Source organism: Euphorbia lathyris, chromosome 2 (genome assembly GCF_963576675.1).
Source record: "Euphorbia lathyris chromosome 2, ddEupLath1.1, whole genome shotgun sequence".
Classification (NCBI taxonomy): Eukaryota; Viridiplantae; Streptophyta; class Magnoliopsida; order Malpighiales; family Euphorbiaceae; genus Euphorbia; species Euphorbia lathyris.
The window spans coordinates 33,274,720-33,298,287 of record NC_088911.1 but is presented as its reverse complement, the minus strand read 5'-3'; the positions used below and the strand labels follow the sequence as shown (position 1 = coordinate 33,298,287).

Sequence of the window (23,568 nt, the reverse complement as noted above, 5' to 3'; positions counted from 1 at the left end):
AAAAAAATGAAATACCGGAGTGCTCTACATGAGCAAGAAAGAAAGGAAAGGAATTTTTGTTTGAATAAATTGATGAACAAACTGAACGAATCGAACGAATTGATAAAGCAGGCGACTCGCGAATTCTGGTGGCCGGAAACGAAAAGGAAGAGTTGGAATAGAAGAGGGAGAAATTGTGGTTCTAGTTGCATGAGTAGGAGGAAGAGCAATTGGAAAGAATTAGAAATCTAAAAGTCTATATAAATGTACTAATTAAAGTCTAAAGGCTGGGTAGATCTTTTAATTTTCTTTTATCAGTGGGCTTTAAAAAAAATAGGCTCTCCTGTATATTTTATCACTCTCGATATTAAAAAAAAAAGAACCTCCATATATACATATAAGGCTAATTTTTTTTGGACCCCTTCCAGGCCTGGGTCTTAGACCGGCGCACCCCGGGCCTAGGCCCTGGGCCGACCCTAGTCAAACCGGAACATGGAGAACCGAGTGTTAATATAAACCCCCACTTTTCATTTATGATGCATTTCACTCGGATTCTTAATAGAATGCAACAGAAATATTTTAGATAGATTGCAGCGAAAGAACGAAACTATGATCGTATATTATTAGTTATGAATTAACTATGTTTAGTGGTGAATATAGAATTGGTCTGTTGGAGGTTTACACGTGACGCGTAAAAAAATTGTTAATTTGAACTCGCTCAATTTTTTTTTTTTGCATATATATACATGTTATTATCTGAGTAGTCGAGAGCCAACTTTTACACATCACTATAAAATTACTCAAAATTAAGCTAGATTTGCATTAAAAGGTAAGCTTGTGTGGTCTTAAACAAACTTACGAAAATTTATCGCCTATCATATACAGGGGCAGCTCCAGTATTTTGGAGGCACTGGGTCTAGCTTTTATACTTTACTTTTATATATATAAATTTCAATTTAATAAATATAAAATTTAATTAATATTTTACTAGGTAAAAAGAATCAAATCAAACTATTAAGACAATTTGCGAAGAACAAGACAGTTAACCACTACTCCCTCCGTTTCATATTACATGTCTTTATAAAGTTTTTTTTGTTTCATATTACATGTCATATTAGATGATCAATACACATTAAATCACATTATGTGTGCTATAAAACATGAGTTTATGAAGATTAATTAAAATAATGGACTTATTATATAATAAATAAAAAATGGAATCAATAAACAAGGGACATTAAAGTCTTTTTCTTAATATTCTTAATTTCTGTGCAATTCTCCAAAAAGACATCTAATATGGAACGGATGGAGTATATTATTGTTAGGATAAAGTAAAACAAATTATGTGGTTTGAACCTTTTTGTAAATGCAATCTCGTAGTTTAAAAAGTTGCAAACAAAGACATACGTTTTATGCAGTTTACAAACTCAGACATTCCGTCAAAAATTGTTATCGTACCTATTTACCCTAAAAGAGGCAAAGAAACTACGAAGTCTTACTTTGCAAATTACCTCATATATAAGGTCTTACTTTTGTAAATTAACTAAACTACGAATATTTTTTGATACAAAAATTGACTCCAAAATCACTTAATTGCAAAATACACAAACAATAGACCTTCGTAGCAAGCTTTTAAACTGTCGGATTGTGTTTGCAATTTGACCAAACCACACAATTTTTTTTTACATTACCCTTATCGTTTAGACTTAAGAGAAGTCGTGAAATCAATTTTGAAGATCTCTATATGTGCTATTATTGTTGAGAGTCGAATTGAAAAAAAAAGAATAGTATGTATTATTATTATCGATTTTCAATTTTATTTTAGTATACTGCATTCTAATTTTCTATATTCGATAACTATTAAATTCTGATAGGGGATAGTAATTATTTATAAATGCAATTTTAGTAATTGATATGTCAATATAGTAAAAGTTATTTTTTTTAAGATAAGGTGAAAGTTATAAAAAACATAAAAAGAAAAAAGAATTAAAGAAAAGAAATAAAAATGTGGGAATAAATTTGCTATTTTTTTAACAAATATGACCAGTCATTTTTGACGAATTATTTGAGACTCAAAATATTGGAGTTTTAGAATACCGGTGAAGAATTTTGAAAGTTCAGGTTGCAAGCTTTCCAAGAACTCTCATGGGTATCAAATGGACCTATAACGAAACAGTTATGAATTTTCAAAGATTGATGAAGGAAAAAAAATGGAAGTAGACCTAAAATCGTGGCCCCTAGTTTTTAGGCCTATTTCATCTATGATCTTCAAGCTTTATCCACGTTTTTGCTTCTCTAAATCTGCAATGGAGTAGTGGGTAAAAGGTTGAGTATTTTCAGGAGCTAATTTGAGTAATAGATGTAAAAATTGGTTATAATTAGGAGCTTGTTTTTTTTTTCCAATCCCCAATCAAATCAACAAACAAACAATCAATCAATCAATTAAACTCAACAAAGTCATTGCTTATTCTTTCAATTTCGAGTTTACTGCCTTCAATTCCAGGTTCAAGTTCGTCTCATTCGATTTCCAATTCTCAATTCCAGCTTAAAAGCTCAATTAAGTTCATATTTTCTGATAATTATTCTTCAATTCCAGTCGATATAATCGATATCCGATCATTCAAACTCTTTAGTTTAATCCTAATATACTATTCCTAATCTTATCAATCATGCTTATTCAGTAATTTGGCATTATCATCTTCAACCTTAGCTTCAAGCTCCAACTCACAAACCGAAACACACAAAACCCCATTTTTCGTGACGTTTTCTGTTTACAACCCTTTTCTAAATCATATTTACAATCTATTCACTGATTTCAATTGACCAAACTACCCAGAACCAAGCTTTTGGCCATTATTGATTCAAAATTAACACAATTTCTATCAAACAACTGTTCTATTAAGCTCTCTTTCAAAAATTATTCTGATCGCCACGAGCCACTGTTCGCTACAAAATTGGTTTTAATCTCTTCAGTGATATCCAAACTATAGATCTTAGATTTTATTTCCTGTAAAATAGTCGTCTATAACTATCGTTTTATTACTCAAAGTTGCCACTGTTATTCGATTTTACATACCAAAAGCTATGCTAAAGAGTTGCTGAAATCAATTTGGTTTTTGAAAAATATCCATTTCGATCCTTCAATTTTTGAAACGATACCATCAAGTCCAATTTCTATAGCAATTTCGACAAATTCCACTCTAATTTGCAAGCATTCTAGTGACATCGACGTCCATTTCAATATCTCAATAACAATTTTGATCATTTATTTAATTGCATATTTATTTCAATTATTGTTATGAACAAGTTATTGCAATTTTGCAACTTCTTTGAATTGTAATTTTCTGTTTATTTCGCACCTATATAATGAAAATAAAAACATAAAATTATAAAATCAATAAAATAAAGAAAAACTGATTTTGTTTATTTTTAGTAAAAAGTTAAACTGGTTGATCTGTCAAGTAAAATCAGATATCTCAGAATCACGTTTTTAGAATTTAGGTCTAGACGCATTCACCGTATTAATTGCAGTTATTTCATTAATTTGTAAAAGTACTTATTATTTTTGAGAAGAAATTTCTTTGGTACACCTGCTTTCATACATTTTTTCTCCACACACGTTAATTTTGAAAATTAGCATATATTTCAAAAATATCTTGTGTATCTTAGAGTTAGGTTATATCTAAACTTATATAGCTAATTTAGTTAGGGCTAACCTAATTAATAATACAACCTAATCATATCGGAATCATTTACGGGTGAATTATTTAGCATATGTCAAATTTCTTAAAACAACAACCTAAAACTATATAAAAAAATAAATATATATATATATATATATTTTTATGAAAAAAATATATTTATTAATGAATATTTCTATTTATTTTTATTAATAAATATATTTATTTTTATTAATAAATATATATATCTTAAGAAACATAAAATATTACCCAGCATTATTCAATGATCCAACAAACCTAGTCTTAAACACATCTAATTCCTTGGTCTAAAAACTATGATGTCTTTTTCTTTAAATTCAAAAGTACCTAGTTTTCAAGTGTCATCGGTAACAACTATCTTGGTAAAATAACATTTCTTTGTTTTCGTCTTCATTCCTAAACTATTCATATTAACAAAAATTCACGACTTTCTGAATATCTACGACCAATTCAGATTCAGTTTGATCTCCCAACTAAATTGGTCCAATTGTTTTTGAAAATATGATTTTTAAAATTTATTTTATTTTAATTCAATTCAATTCAATTATGGAGAGTGATATATAAAAACATTTAATTTTCAATTCAATGGAGATTTTCAATCTCCCAATTCTACCGAAACTGACCAGCTCTTTCAAACGTTTACTTATTATTATTATTATCACTTATATTCCCAGTTTAGTACTGTCGATTTATTGGCTTGAAGTCTAATTAAGTAGTTTGTTTATAGAATCTCTCGCGTTTGACGAGTTGATATTTAAATTGGAGTAAAAATGTCTCGTTTTTGACGAGTTAGTAATCATCGGAATCAATGAATACTCTAAGTTGAAACTGCCGGAGAATGGGTAACCTTCGGACATTTTGTATGCTAGTAAACATTGTCTCGCTATAAATTTGATTGTTTTTTTTATAGAAGTGAAATGTAATAGAAATAAAATTGAGGGAATAAAAAATAAACTTATTTATGCTGGCCTTTTTCTTGTGGAATCAATTAATTATAGGGGTGGACTTGCTCTTTTATGGATGTCCGATTGTACAGCTCAATTATTGGGCTACTCTAGAAATTTTATTGATGTTAAGATGTTTATCTAAGAGACTCAAAATTGGCGTCTTGCAGGTTATTATGGTTTCCCCGAGAGCCATCGTAGGAAAGGTTCTTGGAACCTCTTGAAATATCTTCATCGTTATTCTACCTTTTCATGGCTCATAATAGGAGATTCCAACGATTTGCTATATCAATCTGAGAAAAAAAATGAGGTAATCGACACCCTAATTCTTTGCTAAGAGGCTTCGACGATGCAATTGAGGCTTGCAAACTTCTAAAGTGCAATTAATTGAGAAAGGGAGGAGCTCGAGCTAATTGGTTGAGGAAAAGCTCGATCATGTTATGATTTAATCAGATTGGCTAGCGATTATCACTATGACAAAAGTTTTAAACTTGGAAGTTCATTATTCCGACCACACTACCTCTTCTTAACTCTTGTTCGAAACCCAGATGTGCGAGTTAAGCATTTCTGTTTTGAAAATTCTTGGATTAAAGAGACATATTATATAGATCAAGTGTTATTGGGTTGGAATTCTAATCAGCAAGCGGATGTTAGAGGTCGTATTCACACTTGTGAAGACTCCCTCCTAATTTGGGGTGACTAATTGTGGAATCAATTTAAAGAGAAAATTCAACAGTGCAGAGATTCTATTTATCGGTTGAAGAATAAACATGATATTGATTCATTAGCACACGTGGCGGTGATGCAAGATAAACTAAACACACTTCTGAAGCAGAGGGAACTCTACTGGAAACAAAGCTCTAAACAGTAGTGGTTGGAATCAAGGGACCAAAACTCTAAGTTTTTTCAGCAGGCATCGACGAATAGAAGAAAGAAAAACGTCCTTACTCAATTACATGATGATTTAGGGGTTTTGCGAGACTGGAATACAAGTTTTGACTTAAGTGTTGACGAACGTATCCTTACATTAGTTTAGAGCACAAACATCTAGATCCTCTTAGACACACATCTGTGTCTCTAGATTGGCAGAACTTCATACCATGTTATCAACTTGCATGTTATCTTTGATTGCTTTTGAGAAGTTTATGAATGTGCAGATCTTTGGAAATATAATTTCGATGGTTGTACTTGATGAATTTGTTTTCTTCATTCAGGTGTATTTCTGTGATGTATGAGTATTGCGATTTTTTTCCTTTTTTTTGGAAAAATTATAAAAATGGGTCAAATGGGAGGCCCATTTACATATTTAACCCATTTACTCAACCTACTACATATCTAGACTGATTTTGTGTGACTTTCCCATAATACCCTCAATATTTACGCGCGTCTGTCTCCCTCCTGTCTGACTTCGCAGATTCGATCTTATGCGAAGCCTACGAAGCTAATGTTTGAGTTTACTTGATGAATTTAATTAGCATATGCGAAGCCTGCGAAGCTAATGTTTGGTTTAGTTGATGAATTTAATTAGCATATGCGAAGCCTGAATGTGTTTTGAAGCTAATTCGTGAAGTGGTATATAACAAAAAATGCCAAATAACAACGGATTCTAACATTAAAATTATAACATTATCAAAATTTACAACAAGATTGCCACAATAAACTCCTAACAAATCACTTCATAATACATAGGCTCCTATTCAATACCGATGGATGGATGTGTCTCACGGTACAGAACAAGATTGCCACAATAAACTCTTAACAAATCACTTCATTAACATAGACTTTTATTCACCACCGATGGATGGATGTCTCACGATACATAGGCTCTTATTCACCACAGGGATGGACGTGTCCCACGGTGTAGACTCCTTTCATAACCGATGGTTGGAAGTTCAGGCCTTTTGGAATGGATGTCTCTCATGGCACCCCAGCACGCCGACTTCAAGGAATGAATATTATGTATTCAACCACATTCAGAAAAATTTAATCATGTTAGTCAGAAAAAATGAAGATTTGGCTTCGCGAAATGATGATTCGCTAAGTATTCGAACATAAATGTGCAAGGAAGAGGGTGATTTTACTTAGCGAAACAATGATTTCGCGACGTCTGCGAGGAGGAATGTGACGCTCTGACTTCGCGAAACGATGATTCACGGAGTCTGCGAGAGAAATTTATCGAATTACCTCGCAAACTTCGCGTAATCATCATTTTGCAAAGTGAAATCGATAAACTTCTCCCCACAGACTTCGCGAAAACCGCATATGCTAAGTGGATTTATGGGAAAAACGCAGAAAAAAACAGCATATACTTACATTTTTCGACGAAACCAATATGATAAACTGGGAAAAAAATATGAAAATAACATAGAATCACCATTTCTTCGATGGTTATAAGAAGAAAGAGAACAAGAAACGAGCAAGAAATGGAAGATGAAGAACCATGACTTCGTTTTCTAGGATTAGGAAGTTGCAGAATCAAGAGATGAAGAGAGGAAGAAGAGAAATACTTTGTGATTTGGAGAAATTGTGCAGATTTTGTGCAATTTAAAGAAAGATAGGAAGATCAAAAGTTTTGGAATCATTAATGGAGGAGCTGTCAACCGTTTCGCGCAACCAAGGAGAAAAGGGGAGAGAACGTTCACGTAAGGGGGAAGTGGGAAGATTAGGAGTATTGTGGGAAAGTCACACAAAATTAGGGATGGCAACGGGTAGGGTACCCGTGGATAGTGCCAATCCCAAACCCTTACCCTTTTATTTTTTAACTACCCGTACCCTTCCCATTACCCTAACGGGTATATGTTTTGCATCCCATACCCTTCCCATTTAATTCGCGGGTACCCGCGGGTACCCTTACCCGTTAAGAATCAATAAATAAAATAAAAAATATTTCAAATTTAACAAAGTATAAATTTAATAAATCATCAATTTAAAAATTGAACAATTGAACCTTAATCAATAAAAATAAAATAGTTTAGTGGTATCACTTAATGATTAAAGGACAAAATGTTAATATTCAAATCTCACATCTTACATCTAAAACACAATAATATTTTTTAATATATAAAAATTTTATGACGGGTAATGGATACCGGGTACCCTGGGGGGTCTTCCCATACCCGTCCCATTACCCTAACGGGTAATGGTTTTGATCCCATACCCGTCCATACCCTTTTATACAGGGTACGGGTAGTCCCATTAGGGTCGGGTAGTGCCGGGTACCCGTGGGTAGAGTACCCGTTGTCATCCCTACATAAAATCAATCTAGATATGTAGTAGGTTGAGTAAATGGATTAAATATGTAAATAAGGCTCCCATTTGACCTAGTTTTGTAATTTACCCTTTTTGTCTTTGAACTTCTTTTGAAGTAGTTATTTCTAGAAATATTTATATTTTAAATTGGAATTAAACCGAAGAATGAGGATTGTTGTTGGAATATAGAGATTAAAGTTGGAATGTAAAGATTAGGATTAAAAATATTTTTGCCTGATGTTTATCAAGAGTTTGTATAGAGATGAAATTCTGTTATGTAAAGAATATGAAATTGATTTGCTTAGCAAAAACTTACATAGTATTTGGTTTTTTTTAGAAAAGGATGAAAAACAATACTTTTTAGTAAGTCTGGATATTATTTACCGCTCCTATTTTTTTATTTACCGTCTATTTTTTTTTACCATATTTGTCCTCAATTTTTTAAATTTTTTAGAAAATATTCAAATTTTTTAAAAATTTTCGGAATTTTGTCTTGGCGGGCCACTAGACAAAGGATGGCGGGTCAATGACCCGCCAAGGATGGCGGGTCATTGACCCTCCATCCCTTGTCTACAAATTTCCGAAATTTTGCCCACACATCTAAAAATTTTCAGAATTTTGCCCACACATCAAAAAATTTCCGAAATTTTGCCTTGGCGGGCCAAATGGCCCGCCACTAGACAAGGGATGGTGGGTCAATGACCCGCCATCCCTAAAGGAGTGGCGGATTTGATTTATTTTTTTCAAAATAAAGGGAAGGGACTAATATGTCTTTTTTTTTCGGACGGTAGGTAGGAAAAATGGGAGGGTAAATAGCAATCCACTAAAGAATTAAATAAAAAGGTAAACAATTTTTTTTTATATATTTTTTTTTAGGTAAACAATTATTTAGTGCTTATGGTTCAATCCATTACTTTAGCATTTTCACTTTCAGTTAAGTCATGCACAAAATACAAAATTAACCGTTATTGTATTGTCTGGATTATGTTCCTCCTGTATTTGGTGAGAAAGGAAAGAGTTGCATTTGGATTTCAGCAAATATGAAATTTTGATGAATTTCATTCCTTATATTTCCGTGGATTTCATGCTTTCTAGTATTTCTAATTAGTTGTTGTTTTTAACTATGTCTTTAATGGCTTTTTTTTTTTTAAGACAAACCGGATGAGGGACAATTTTATCTTTCTAAAATTTAATTTAATATTTTTAATTTTATAAAAACAAAATTGTCCAAAACCCGATTTATGGATGGATACAGTGGCGGAATCAGGGGGGTTTGCCGGGGCTGGAGTCCCGGTGGCTGCTGGAAAGTTTAAGTATTATATATTTTTTACCTTTGTTCTGAAAGCCAGAAAACATAGGATTAAACCTCTGTTTGGGACAAAAATAATAAATAATTTCATGGTTGGTCACAGTTAAAAAATTATTCTTCACAAGGGGCTGTTTTCTTTACCATGGTTAGGATTGTACCATTACAGTGAAAAGTACACCATAATGGTAACAAATATTATTTTTTTTTTAAATTAATTACTCATTACGGATAGGAATCCCAAGGGATTCCTGTCAATTAGTGGGCAGTGGCGCCACACAAATATATATATATATAATTTTTTTTATTATTTAATAAAAAATAAAAATAAAGTTTATAAAATAAATAAATATATAAAATAAAATAATTTATTATTTTAGAAAATAAAATTATATATAAATTATATTAATATTGATTTAATTTGTATAATATGTAAGCAAGATCAATTTTAACCGTACACGATCGAAGTTCAGATTTAGCCCTAACGTATGAAATTGTGCAAATTTAACATTAACGTTTCAATATAATAACAAAAAAATGTATGAAACTGATTCAATTTATCGACAAACTGGTTTAAAAGGTATAATGTGGCTAAATAACAGTCAAACAAGTCTTTTCAAATTTTCGATAGCGTATGCTTAAAAGTGATCTTACGTGGAAACGTTAGTGTTAAATTTACACAATTTCATACGTTAGGGGCTAAATCTGTACTTCGCTTAAAACGTTACGGCTAAATCTGCACTTCACTTAAAACATTAAAGTTAAATATTTAGTACATTACTAAAAAAAAATATTTCGTGCATTAATAACACAAACAATTTCAAAAAAAAAAATTGTGATTCATTTATATGTAGCAGGTTTAGTTTTTTTAAACTGTCTAAAATATTTTACTGTGTTATTAGTATAGTTAAAAAATGTATGAAACTAATTCAATTTATCGACAAACTGGTTTAGAAGGTCTGATGTAGCTAAATAACAGTCAAACATGTCTTTTCAAATTTTCGGTAGCGCGTGGTTAAAATTGATTTTACTTAAAAATGTTACGGTTAAATTTGCATAATTTCATATGTTAGGGCTAAATCAGCACTTCGCTTAAACGTTAAGGTTAAATTTATACAATTTCATATGTTAGTAATGCACTAAATATTTAACCGTAACGTTTTAAATGAAGTGCAGATTTAATACTAACGTATAAAATTATACAAATTTAACTCTAACGTTACGATTATAATTTTATTTTTATTTTTATAATATAATAAATTTTAAAATTTTATTATATAATTTTTTAAAAAATTATTACATAAAAAAATTTAAAATTTAGTATATAAATTTTGGGCAGTGACCCAGGAATCCCTTTGTGGGATTCATGTCAACATACCCATTACGACATCTATAGCACCGTAATGGATAAGATAATATTAAAAAAAAATTAATTTATTGAAATAGTCCTTTTAAAAGAATATTTCCCAACTAGTAGAGTATTTTTTTTATTTAAATGGCGCCAAATAAGGGGTTAATCCGAAAACCTAGCCCCCCATTGCAGCTGCTGTTTTTGATTCTTTTTCTTTAAATCAAAACGACGTGGTTTTATTTAATGATCAAAACAGCGTCGTTTTTTGTCAAATGAAAACTGAACAGCCTTCTACACGCACACCTGCAGCCCTGTTCTCCTCCTAATCTAATCCCCAATTGCTGCGAATTGGGGAAATCGCACAAGAGAAAAAGAGTCGGCCAGCCAATCTGCCGGCCGGTCAGTCTCCACCGCCGGCGCTGCTCCTTCCGCCACCGACCGCAACCTTCTCTCTTCTTCAACTGAAACGGAATCAACTTCGGCAGATAACAGGTACCATCCACAATGCAAACTAAATCGGTAGTTCTCATTTTTCTGTTTCCTAGCAAAAGATGCAGAATTATCATATCAAATAGAGCAATTATCTTCAATCCTTACTGAGATGGAATTTAATGAGCTGGTAAATTATTACATAGATATAAAATTGATATCAACACCATCTGACTTTGAAATTTTATATATATGTGTGTTGTACTGTTGGTTTGGTTTGTTTTGCTGTTTTGTTTAAGCATAAAAGCTTAATTGAAGAAGCTACTGTTGGTTTTTTTTTTTTTGTTGTTGGTAACATTTGCTTAAAAGCTTAATTGGATATTTTGGTGTTTTTCTTTACTTCATCAAAAAAAATTTTGTTCAATATTTAAGCCCCGGATCATCTAAGACTCTGGTTCCGCCACTGACTGATGGCCTTAATTTAAGTGACTGAAACGTATATTTTGGATGATAATCTGTTAGTAATTTTGTATTTGTTTTGCATCAGTTGGATTTTTCAAAAATTGCATCTTTTTTTGTGGTCTGGAAGAAATCTGTAAGTAATTAAGTAGTTTTGGAAGAAAATATGAACTTATGGTTCTTTCTAATTTCCTTTTGAATTTCTTTGTCCTTTGTAAGTTTGAATGAGTTTAGAAGATGAAGATGACTTTTAATTTTGAAAACAGAAATTCATATTTTCTTTTTGATACATGATCACATGTTCTTCTATGTTTTCAGTTTCCCAAGTTGTGGAAAAAATATTAGGGTGGAATTCATATTATTGGATGTACTGATAGGACTTTGTTTTGTCCACTAATTATGTGAGGTTTGGCAGAATTACAACCCTTGAGTGATCCGAGGTGGAATTCAGATGTTAGGCATTTGCCTTCCAAACTAAACATTGCTAAATAATTGTTGAATGTGTTTATTAAATTATTGTAATGTTGAATTGTATTTTAGTTTTATTTCAATTTTGAATATTGTATCAAACTGTTTTATTTCAACTTTGCAAGTGTCTCACCAGCTCCTTGAACTTGATTATTCCGTATCACCAACTCCCTGAACTTGTACATAAAAGTAGATTATTGGCTCACTGAACTTTATAAGTGTCTCACTAACTCCCTAAAATTGCTTATTCGGTAACAACTAAATACAAAAACCATAATGCTAACTCTCCATCATCATTCATTCAATCTCTCAAACCTGCAACACGAACTCTTTATAATAGGTTGAAAGGTAGGGTAAGAGAAAAAATTACCTTTCGAATAGATAAAGATGTATTTTTAGAATTTAGGTTTAATAGGTTTTTGTATTTAGTTGTTACGGAAGAAGCATGTTTAGGGAGTTGGTGAGACACTTATAAAGTTTAAGTAGCTAATGTAGCTATATGGACAAGTTCAGGGAGTTGGTGATACGAAATAATCAAGTTTAAGGAGTTGATGAGATACTTACATAGTTTAGGGAGTCAATCTACTATTATGGACAAGTTCAGGGAGTTGGTGATGTATTAGGCCAATTTTAATGAGTCACACTATGAAACTTTGGGAGCGAGTGATCGAACAAAGGCTAAGGAGGACGGTGAAGATCTCGGAAAACCAGTTTGGCTTTATGCCGGGAAGATCAACTATGGAAGCCATCCATCTAATGAGACAATTAATGGAGCACTATCGAAATAAGAGTTGCATATGACTTTCATTGACTTGGAGAAATCATATGATAAGGTACCAAAGGAAGTACTTTGGTGGGCCTTGATAAGGAAAGGCATTTCGCGGAAATATATTGACATCATAAAGGACATGTATGAGGGAGCATGCACGAGTGTACGTACTAGTGTTGGGAAGACTGAAGAGTTTCCTATTGGAGTGCATCAAGGTTCCGCACTAAGCCCATTTCTTTTTGCCATCGTTATGGATGAACTAACAAGTTCACTTCAAGATGTTATACCATGGTGCATGTTGTTTGCAGATGATATTGTGTTGGTTGATTAGAGGAAAGGAGTGGAGAGAAGTTGGAACTATGGAGACAAACTCTAGAATCTAGAGGCTTTAAGTTGAGCCGAAGTAAGACAGAATATTTGGAGTGTAAGTTTAGCGGCCATAGGAGTAGGGAGACAGGGACAATCACCCTAGATGGGAGAGTTGTTCAGGCCTCGGATTGCTTCCGGTATTTAGGATCTATTATCCAAACGGATGGAGAAGTAGATGGAGATATTGCTCATAGGATTAAAGCTGGTTGATCGAAGTGGAAGAGTGCTACGGGTTTCCTTTGTGACCCCGGCATGCCTAATAGATTGAAGGGAAAATTCTACCGGACGACAATTAGACCAGCATTGTTATATGGTACGGAGTGTTGGGCAGTGAAACACTGCCACATCCATAAGATGTCGGTGACGGAGATGCGTATGTTGAGATGGATGTGTGGTCATACGAGAAAGGATCGGGTGAGTAATGAAATAATTAGGACCACTGTTATTAGACTCGTACGAGTCGCGAGTCGACTCGTACGAGTCGATACGAGTCAAGTGGATTTCGAGTCGACTCTATGGTCTGACTCGAAATCCACATGAATCGGCCATGACTCGGCCGAATCGTCGGTGACTCGGCCGAGTCATGGCATTGGCTTAAAAAAAAGAAAAATTTAAATCGTGAATCCAAGGAGTCTAATTTTTATCTGATTCATGAATGGTGTGAGGAAATACTAAATGGCATTAATGATTGTTTTTGTAAATTGAAGTGAATTTAATGCCAACAAACCTACACGTCTGTCTATCTATCTCTATGTGAATTTATTTGTTATTGTTTGTTACACTTTTCAAGAGATAAAAACGTACAGGTTAGGTTTTTTAACAATAAAATAAGGGTTTTGCTATTCGTCGCTCCTATTTTCCTTACCGTCGCCTCTTGTTTGACATTTTTGCCCTTTTCATTTTTCATTCAAAAAAATGGAATTCTCTCAACCCGAAGAACAAAACGAAGAAAAATCATGCCTCCAAAACAATGAAAAATACTTGAACATCTAAGTTTCGTATTAACCAATAATCTGAAATTTAACGAATTTAACTTGAAACGAACTTTTTTTTTCGTTGAATTTACTCTAAACGGGTAGCCCGTACGGTCCGATCAATGGACCGACCGTATGAACTACCAGTTTAGCCTAGGAAAAATCGGGTAGCCTACCCCGTTTTACCTAGACAAAACGGGTAGGCTACCCGATTTTGCCTAGCAAATTCGGGTAGCCTACCCGTTTTGCCTAGGTAAAACGGGGTAGGCTACCCGATTTTGCCTAGGAAAAACTGGTAGGCTACCCGTTTTCCTTTAGAAAAACGGATTTATTTTTTTTTTCCTTAATTATAATAAATATTAAAAATTAATTGGACGCCTCAATACGTATTTTTTATTTTCAATTTATCTATACGTTTTTCTATCCAATCAATACATAATTTATCAATAATTGAATTTACGTTCTAAAAGGTAAATAAATATAATTTACCAAATAAAAATTAATTGGACACTTCAATACCGTATTTTTTATTTCCAATCAATAATTTATCTATACGTTTTTTCTATCAAATCAATACATAATTTATCTATTTTTAATATTTATTATAATTAAAAAAAATCCGTTTTTCTAAAGGAAAACGGGTAGGCTACCCGATTTTGCCTAGGCAAACTGGTAGTTCATACGGTCGGTCTATGGATCGGACCGTATGGACTACCCGTTTAGAGTAAATTCAACGAAAAAAAAAGTTCGTTTCAAGTTAAATTCGTTAAATTTCAGATTATTGGTTAATACGAAACTTAGATGTTCAAGTATTTTTCATTGTTTTGGAGGCATGATTTTTCTTCGTTTTGTTCTCGGGGTTGAGAGAATTTCATTTTTTTGAATGAAAAATGAAAAGGGCAAAAATGTCAAACAGGAGGCGACGGTAAGGAAAATAGGAGCGACGAATAGCAATCCACTAAAATAAACACTTTTCAAGAGATAAAAACGTACAGGTTAGGTTTTTTAACAATTAAAAGAAAATCAAATGACTCTTCAAATAACTAAGACTCTTTAATTAGGATTTAGACTCTTTAATTAGGATTGAATTAAATTTTATTTAAGTATTTAACTTGATCATCAAGGTTTCTATTTAGATATTAATATTTCATTTTTATACTCATATTTAAAGTTAAATATGGTTAATATTTTATTTTTTTATAATATTTTAAAATTGATCCGTATCTTACGATTCGATACGATTCACGAGTCTCGATTCACAAAATGAGATTTCGAGTCACGAGTCGTATCTCGATTTAACAACTATGATTAGGACAAAAGTAGGGGTCACATCTATTGAGAATAAAATGAGAGAAAACCGACTAAGGTGGTTTGGCCATGTGAGACGTAGAGCGCTTGATGCGCCGGTTAGGAGAACCGAAGAGTGGCAAAGGGATGTAATGGCGAGGGGTAGGGGAAGACCTAAGCAAACTTGGAGGAGGGTGATCGATAGTGATATGAGTTTACTGGGAATTGAGGAAAATATGGTAGTGGATAGGACGGAGTGGAGGGAGCGAATTTGTGTCGCTGACACGACTTGATTTCACGGTTTTATATGATGGTTCATGTTAGCCGACCCCGAATCATTTCGGGACTAAGGTTTTGTTGTTGTTGTTTGTATGGATTTTTATGCTTAATTGAATAGAATGTTATTAATATATATTTTTATTTACGATGTGATCCAGTTCAACCAATCTGAGTCAACCCATTGACTCCTGACCCAGTTGTCAATCTGGTTCAACTTCGGGTCTGGTTTTTAAAACAGTATGCATTGCTTTGCATTATTGTGAATTTGATATGTTAATACTGAAATCAGTGAATCTGATTTGTGTTGTTTGAATGCAGCATCTGATTGGCAGTAACGAATAAGCATTAGAAGATGAACAACTCTTCTGCTGGAACCTCATCAAAATCAAAAGTTGGATCCTCACAAGCTTCTGAATCTTCATTTAAGCGAAAACGAGGAGTCTTTCAGAAAGACTGTAAGATAGAGCATATCTTTTGATTGTGCAATTTTTCTCATGGATTATATATTAACTTTTTGATGCTTCAGTGCAGCACATGATGTATGGTTTTGGAGATGATCCAAATGTAAGTTCTGACATTTTTTGAACTAGTTGGCAACTTCGCATTCCCTGTTGTTAAACTTTTACTAGGTTATCTCCTCTAGTTAAATTTTGTCATGCAATCTCAATATCGATTACCAACAATCAATTTAAATTAAGCTTCAGCTGTAAGTACATAACCAGATTTTATCTGTGCTTGAAATAGAAAAACAAGTAAAGACCTCAAATATTATGATCCAGGATAAGATGTTTTGCTTTCAGAATGAACATCAGCTCATCTAGTCTGGATCAAAGACTGTTTGATTATTTTGGCATTGGGGGTTGGGGATTTGAAACCTCAGTTTAAGAAAATAAGTTTACTTTTGAGATTTATATCAATAGGAAAGCATACTGGAGATCCTAAACAAGTTTATAATCGATATTCATTTTGAATTACCAATCTTGTGCTCATTATTGTGTATAGATGTTTGTCTGGTTATACACCGGAGGAAGTACGGGAAAGAGTTATCATACAATCTATGACTATGACTAGGTCTAATGTTATCTCATTAAACATGTTAATGTCAATGTTGCATAATTTCATCATGTTAGATTATGTATTTTCAATGTATTCACAAAAGTTTGTGCTGCATAATCAGCCTCTTCCAGAAAGTGTGGCACTTGTGGAGGACATTGTTGTAGAGTATGTCACAGATATGGTAAGAATTCTTTTAGATTAGCAAGTTTTATAAACTTTAAGCAACATGGTTTGGTTAATGTTATATGTATTTGCAGGCACATAAAGCTCAAGATATAGGATCAAAGAGGGGCAAGTTATTGGTCGAGGATTTTTTGTACTTAATCCGCAAGGTATTTTGACCACTGAATTTTATTTATATATGCCCCTTATCTGATATCGCCAATATGTACACGTCCTTGACTGTATATGCAGATGGTTTGAAAGGATTTGTCAATGCCTAAATACCTCTGGACATTTACAGCTCCATCCTTTCGTCGCCATATCTATCCTGCTGGCTTAATTTTTGTCCTGCAAGGATGTTGCATATACTAATACTAACTGTATTATATATCTTTGACTGTGCAGGACCTGCCAAAACTTAACCGATGTACGGAACTGTTGTCGATGCAAGAGGAGCTCAAACAAGCAAGGAAAGCTTTTGAAGTGGACGAGGAGAAGCTAGCAACAATTGAGTGACATGGGAGGATGCTGTAGTTCTGATGTTCTCAGCTGTTTGTGTAATTAATGAGAATGGAGTATTTGAGTTTTTATGCCTGGCTTAGATGGATTTAACTCATTTTAGTGTCAAGTCTTATTCGAGAGCATACTTCTCTTAGAAGCAACAGAAAACCTTCAATGACATTATCTGGATGGCTATAGAATATTTGACCTTGGCTTTGTTACAAGCAGCATGTTTAGCAAGTAAGCTTAAGGTCTAAGTAGATTAATAACCTATACCTTGAAAAGTCAATTAGGTCTCTAATATTTTAGTTTCATCAATTAGATAAGTCAATTCGGCCTTTAGTTTTTTAAAATCAATATTTTATGTCACTGGTTCAGTTATTTATATTTTTTTATTCAATTCTAATTGTCATTTTATGATAATATTTTCAGTTTTAGTTATTAATTCAATTTGAGTAAAAGTAGTTGCTTAATCTTAACCGAAGTAAATACTCTATATACACATCTAAAAATAATATTTTGGTATATTATATATTAATTTAGGTTCAATTTAATTGATTTTTTTTTACTGAAAATACTGATGCAAATATAAAATGACTAAATTAAATTTTAATTTAATTATGAAAAAAATCCAATTCATGGTTTCAATTTATGTTAAAGATTTAATTGATGATTTTAGAAGATTGAAATTTTAATTGATTTTTTTTTTTATAAAAAAGTTAATATCATTCGATTAGATAAAAAAGTATAACAAGAAAGATAAAAGAACAGCAACAAAGTCTGGTATTAAAAAATACAAAATAATGACAATATATATATTTTGGTAAATCCAAATCTGCAAAAAAAAAAAAAAAATACAAAATAATGACAATATATATACTTTAGGTCATTGTGAATATTTGAATCTGAATCTATTCTTTTATTGCAACCATGTAGATTTATTGATCCAAGAATGATAGGGAGTAGATACAGTTTAGACGGATGAAAAGTTCCAATAAAATATATGAATACCGATAGAAAAGAAAATAATACAAAAAGAACACTTTAAATGTAGAAAATCTAACCCGATGAAGATGAAGAAGGATGATAAGTAGATCTAAAAGTTTAATGCTTTGAGAGCTTACGAAACAGAAAGAAAGAGTAAGAAAACAGGAGAAAAAAAATTAATTTACTTTTAAATGAAAACCCTAATTAATAATGTTAGATGATTAGTGAACTAATTAATTTTTATGGTATAGGTCAGACACGTGGCTTTAAGCCGAAAATATACTGCATCATCCGATTGTTAATTTCTTGTTTTTTTTTTTTATAGAAGTACAATTGTTAATTTACTACTACGTCATTATTTACAAGGAATTTTTCATGGTCACGACTTAATAATAATACACAAGGGTTATTCAGCACTTGGCTAAATAATACTATATATCAGGGGAATTCAGCACTTGACATTTGCAAGTGATACGACTCTAAGTCTTGATGTATCACTTTCTTTAAACAAATTCAAAATATATGTATCAAGTCATTCAGTCAAATTCACAAAGTTTACCTTTCTTTCTTTCTTTTTCAATTACAAAAGAAAAGAAAAGAGAAATCCCATTATTTTATTTTGGTCAGAGAAAGATTTCAAATCCTCCAAAATGAAAGCATACAGTACAGGAGATAAAAGATGTTAACCTAGTCCATTCAAAAGCTCGACCAAACAAATACCAGACTGGCTATGAAGCCTTTACAACTGCAAAGAAAATCTATAAGAACCAAAAATCAGAACATCACCCTTTCGTGTATCTCTGGTAGAATAATATCCCTATCGGACAAAACCATAATATTGTAACTCAAGTAGGCAAAAACTAGTTATTAATCTGTCTGTATGCAAGGGAGGGAATCATACAATAGCCTCACTAACTTCCTGGATTTCTATATAACAACCTAGTGTTACATTGGGAACATTTTACGACCCCAAGAATGCGAAAAAAGGTAAAAAAAAAAATTATATCCTAAACCTAGCCAAGAGTTTCCTTGATCTTTGTCTTTTGGTCCTCAGTTAGTGAGGTGGGGAAAAGAACCTCAAATGTCACATACAGATCTCCTTTCTTCGTGCCAAAATGCAATGGCATTCCTTCCCCTTTAAACTTCTTTACTTCCTTGGGCTTAGTGATTCCCTGCACATACACCATACATCACATCATTTACAAGTCTATATATTGCAGGAAGAAATACTAAATTTACACACTTTACCTTTGTTCCAATATTCACTAAATGTTCATCAAGGTGTTTAAGGGTCTTCTCGAAACCAACAAGCGCTTGAACCTAGGGTTCAGGAAATTATAATCAAGTCCGGTATCAGTGTTACACTAAAACAGAAAGAAAAAGGCAGGTAAGGAAGAAATATGGCCATGATAAAGAAATTTACCAATGTTATAGTCACAGTTGCGTGCAAGTCATTGCCTTCCCTTCTAAAACGGTCATGAGGTGCTGTACGAATTCGGAACTGCAGAGAAGGTGATTGAATACTGGTTGTACTAGTACAAGAAAAAACTGGCAACAAATACGAAATTCACAAATTGATAAGAGAATTCTAACCTTCAAATCTCCAGGTTCACCATCTATTATTGGTTCACCGTCTTCGTAAAAAACGACCTCCTGTAAGATGGAGAACAAGATTACTCCCAATTTTATGATTTGCAATTGACAAAATATATAGACAGTTATCTCATTGTAGTCACCAAGTTTAAATTCAGCCACTTGATACCAAATAATAATTACGGAATAAATTATGATAACAAATTCTCAAGGATGGTGATTAAAACTACAATCTTCCACCCAAATTAGGTGATGAAATTCACATTAAATTTGAAGCCTTAATGCCGGGATAAGGAATTCAATGTAACTGAAAAAGTAGCATAGACTTAGTGATATTTTCCTCGAGGTATACTACTAGTAAAGTAAATATGATGGCAGCATATGAAATGAGCTATTAATGTTCAAAACAGCAATTTTCAAGAGGAACTAGAAGGTATGGACTGCTTATCAACATTCCTAGGAGAGGGATAGTTCTAAATATAATTCATGAGATACAGCCAAAAAACAGAGGTCTCTAAAAATAAAATAGAAAGCAGATAGAATATCAAACCATTTATATCAACCCTATAGGTCCGTGCAACACATTAGCTTAAAACTTCCATCACTAGCATGGATTTTTTTTTTTTTTTTTTTTTTTATCGTTTCGCACTAACAACATTCATAGGACACAGATAACGACTGATACATTTAAACCGGTAAGTAAGAAAGTAAAAATTATAAAAGCTAGCAGTTGTCATACAATGCAGCAACAATGCCAAAATTTCAATCAATATGAAATTAAATCGGAGTATACAGAATGCTTACTTGTCCATCTTGCATGCCTTTCTCAATATCAACTGTTACATGATATCCCTCCCGTACATATTTGACATTTGGGCATTGCTCACAAACCTGAATAATTATTAAAAATGCAATAAGTCTAGGAAGAAGCCTCAGAAGTGACAGTAGCCGGTGCAAAAGAAAGCAATCCAAGCAAAAAAACACAAAATACATCATAGCAAACAAAAACAAGTCAGACTTTCTAGGAGGTAGAGAAGTCTTGCCAATTATGAATTTTCATCATCATTTTTCCTTTTCTTATCATGAGCAGTAAGGATACATGGGTTCATCAGATATTCAACAGGAACTTTTCTGAAGCAGTACATACCTGCTCAGTCATTTGTTGAAACATTCCTGGACCAATTTGCTTATGATAGACTTCATTTCTACAATTGCAGCGTCTTTTACCAGGTGCAGACTTGATGACATTCTTCTCCCTCCAAACCTGATTAAACCACACAAAACATTAATGTCGAAATCAAAACACAAAAAAACTTCATACCCAATCACTTGCTATTTTCCTCATGTTAGATGGTGGAATAACCAATAGAACAGCATGTCAGCATCCATGTCTTCAATTTGAATAATAGTATACCAACCAACAAGGAAAAAAAAAAACACTAACTTGTAATAGCTTAAACTCAAGATAACTCCAAGTCCAAGCTACATTTGATCAGACCGTGAGACAAGTTACACAGGTTGGATTTGTTGGATAAGCTGCTAAAATTTACTGTTCAATTTTCAGTTGAAAGCATACCCATGTTCCAAAGGTAGATAATAGATTTTTCCTCCTTTTCAAACAATTAACTTATTCCTATTTTCAATCTTCTCATTGATTCGTGAGGATGGAGGGAAGTGAAATAACAGATTAAAATTCTCATAAGAAAGGCGATATAAGGGTATTAAAGCCTTTAAAAAGTGTCATCAGTAATCAATATTGTTATCAAAACTATATATATATATAACAAGAACTCTCAATAAATGATATGATAAAGCTCACCTTCAGTGTGCCACCCATGTACAAGTCTTCCAGTGTAGCTTCCAACTCCACAATTACATCATCTCCCTTTATAATTTTCTCTTCCTCTTCCATTGGGCTTCCCCCACCAAAGAAACTGGAAGTAGCTTTTTGTTAGATTAGTAAACTTCCTTAACTTATCACTAAAGTAACACCATCTTAAGCTGATGACGACCTTTATGAACACGATACAAGAATAAAAAATTAAAGCGTTCTATTAATGTTTTGAACTTTTTGTCATTAGAGACACGCAAATAGGAATTTAAAGGCTATGCATGCAACTTAACAAAACAGGATCAAACTCCAAAAATAAAAAACAAATGCAGAGACATGAGCCACTTAAGTTCCATTTTACCATATTGATGTAACCTGAAAGTGGAGTTGGTGAATGAAATCATTTCCAATATTTGGATTCAAATCATTTTAGCGACAGTAATAGCAAATGACAAAACGCAACGATTGTATGAAATGCTTATGAAATCGAATACATGAAGGAAACAAAAATATTGAAATGTAAAAATGACTAACTCTCTGAAAAGGTCTTGGATGTTCATTCCTCCACCACCACCTCTCCCTCCACTAGCCATATGCTGCTTAATCCCCTCTTCTCCGTACCTATCATATATACCCCTCTTTTCACTATCCGATAACACCTCATAAGCTAAGAACCAAAAAATAAAATAAAAAATCAATCAATCAATCAACACTTCATTAAAAACTTCGAAATAACACTAAAAAAATGAAATTAGGCGATGGTTACCATTACTAATCTCAGCAAATTTCTTGCTAGCCTCTTCATTTCCCTGATTCTTATCAGGATGGTACTTCAATGCCAGTTTTCTATATGCTCTCTTGATCTGTTCATCCGATGCGCCTTTCGGCACTTGAAGTATATCGTAGTAGTTCTTCCTGCATTAAAAAAAAAAAAATCATATAAAGCCTCGGTACTCCTCACTCACTCTTCCACTCAAAATTAAATAACAAACATATAAAAATGTAAGCAAAAAGACTCATACCCTGCAATGGCGACGGTAAAGGCGTAGGATAGAACGCATAAGAGAAACAGAAGCTTCGCTCTTCGTTGCGCCATTGGAGATCAATAAACAGGAGAGAGTTGGATCTCTCCAAATCTCAAAACCTAAAGATGCTTTAGTTCTATTAGATCTTTCTCTGCTCCTTTTAATTACCGTTGCACCTATATGGCCAGATTTTGGATTTCTGTCTTTCTAATTTCTACTTTCTCGTTTCCCCTGAAACTGGCCCAGGGCTTGGCGGAATTGGGAGTTATGCACAGAGCTCATACGCAACGTTAGGCATCCGCTGAGTTGACCACTTGACCACCTCTGCTACGTGTTCTTTTTGATAATCAGCCAATCACCGCGTTGCTTGAGGTTGTTCCAACCAATTATAAAAAGCCACGTAGGAAATCTACCAATGAGGTCTTAAAAGACGAGTATAAAAAATTAGTTAAAACTTATTATTGATAAAACGACTTTGGAATCTCGGGTCGAATGCTTTTCAACTGAAATTGGGCTTGGTAGTGGACTAACTGGTTGGGCTTTTGCGGAAGTAAATCCAAAATAATTTGGAGAATTCACCTAAATGACGGATGACATTTTTATTCTTAAAATATGCAGATTATTTGAAAAAACCAATACTATGTTTAGGGGCAGACTATGCTTACTTTGTTTTTGACAAAATTATATTTTAAGCAAAATATTTTTTTCAATACACAAAATATTCTTTAAATAAAAATGCGTAGAAAAAACATTTTCAAATTTAACGAGAACTAATTTTTTTTTATTACAAATACAGAGATTCTATGAAATTTGAAAACAATAAATCTAGTT

At 32.9% G+C, this 23,568-nt stretch overlaps 2 protein-coding genes across 2 annotated transcripts; one reads left to right on the top strand and one right to left on the bottom strand.

Moving 5' to 3' along the window:
- The first annotated feature begins 10,824 nt into the window (after positions 1-10,824).
- LOC136217693 (transcription initiation factor TFIID subunit 13) lies at positions 10,825-17,658 on the top strand. Its single transcript, XM_066004329.1, has 6 exons — positions 10,825-11,040; positions 15,901-16,037; positions 16,109-16,146; positions 16,760-16,819; positions 16,896-16,970; positions 17,206-17,658. Exons 2-6 carry the CDS (start codon positions 15,935-15,937, stop codon positions 17,314-17,316), a joined length of 387 nt encoding a protein of 128 aa, XP_065860401.1. The 5' UTR covers positions 10,825-11,040; positions 15,901-15,934; the 3' UTR covers positions 17,317-17,658.
- A 1,223-nt stretch (positions 17,659-18,881) lies between these two features.
- LOC136217692 (dnaJ protein ERDJ3B) lies at positions 18,882-23,016 on the bottom strand. The gene is made up of 10 exons (XM_066004328.1): positions 22,735-23,016; positions 22,479-22,627; positions 22,247-22,379; positions 21,701-21,815; positions 21,029-21,145; positions 20,686-20,772; positions 19,882-19,941; positions 19,712-19,789; positions 19,537-19,608; positions 18,882-19,460 (listed from the first exon to the last, which is right to left on the bottom strand). Exons 1-10 carry the CDS (start codon positions 22,806-22,808, stop codon positions 19,302-19,304), a joined length of 1,044 nt encoding a protein of 347 aa, XP_065860400.1. The 5' UTR covers positions 22,809-23,016; the 3' UTR covers positions 18,882-19,301.
- Between the last annotated feature and the right edge of the window lie 552 nt (positions 23,017-23,568).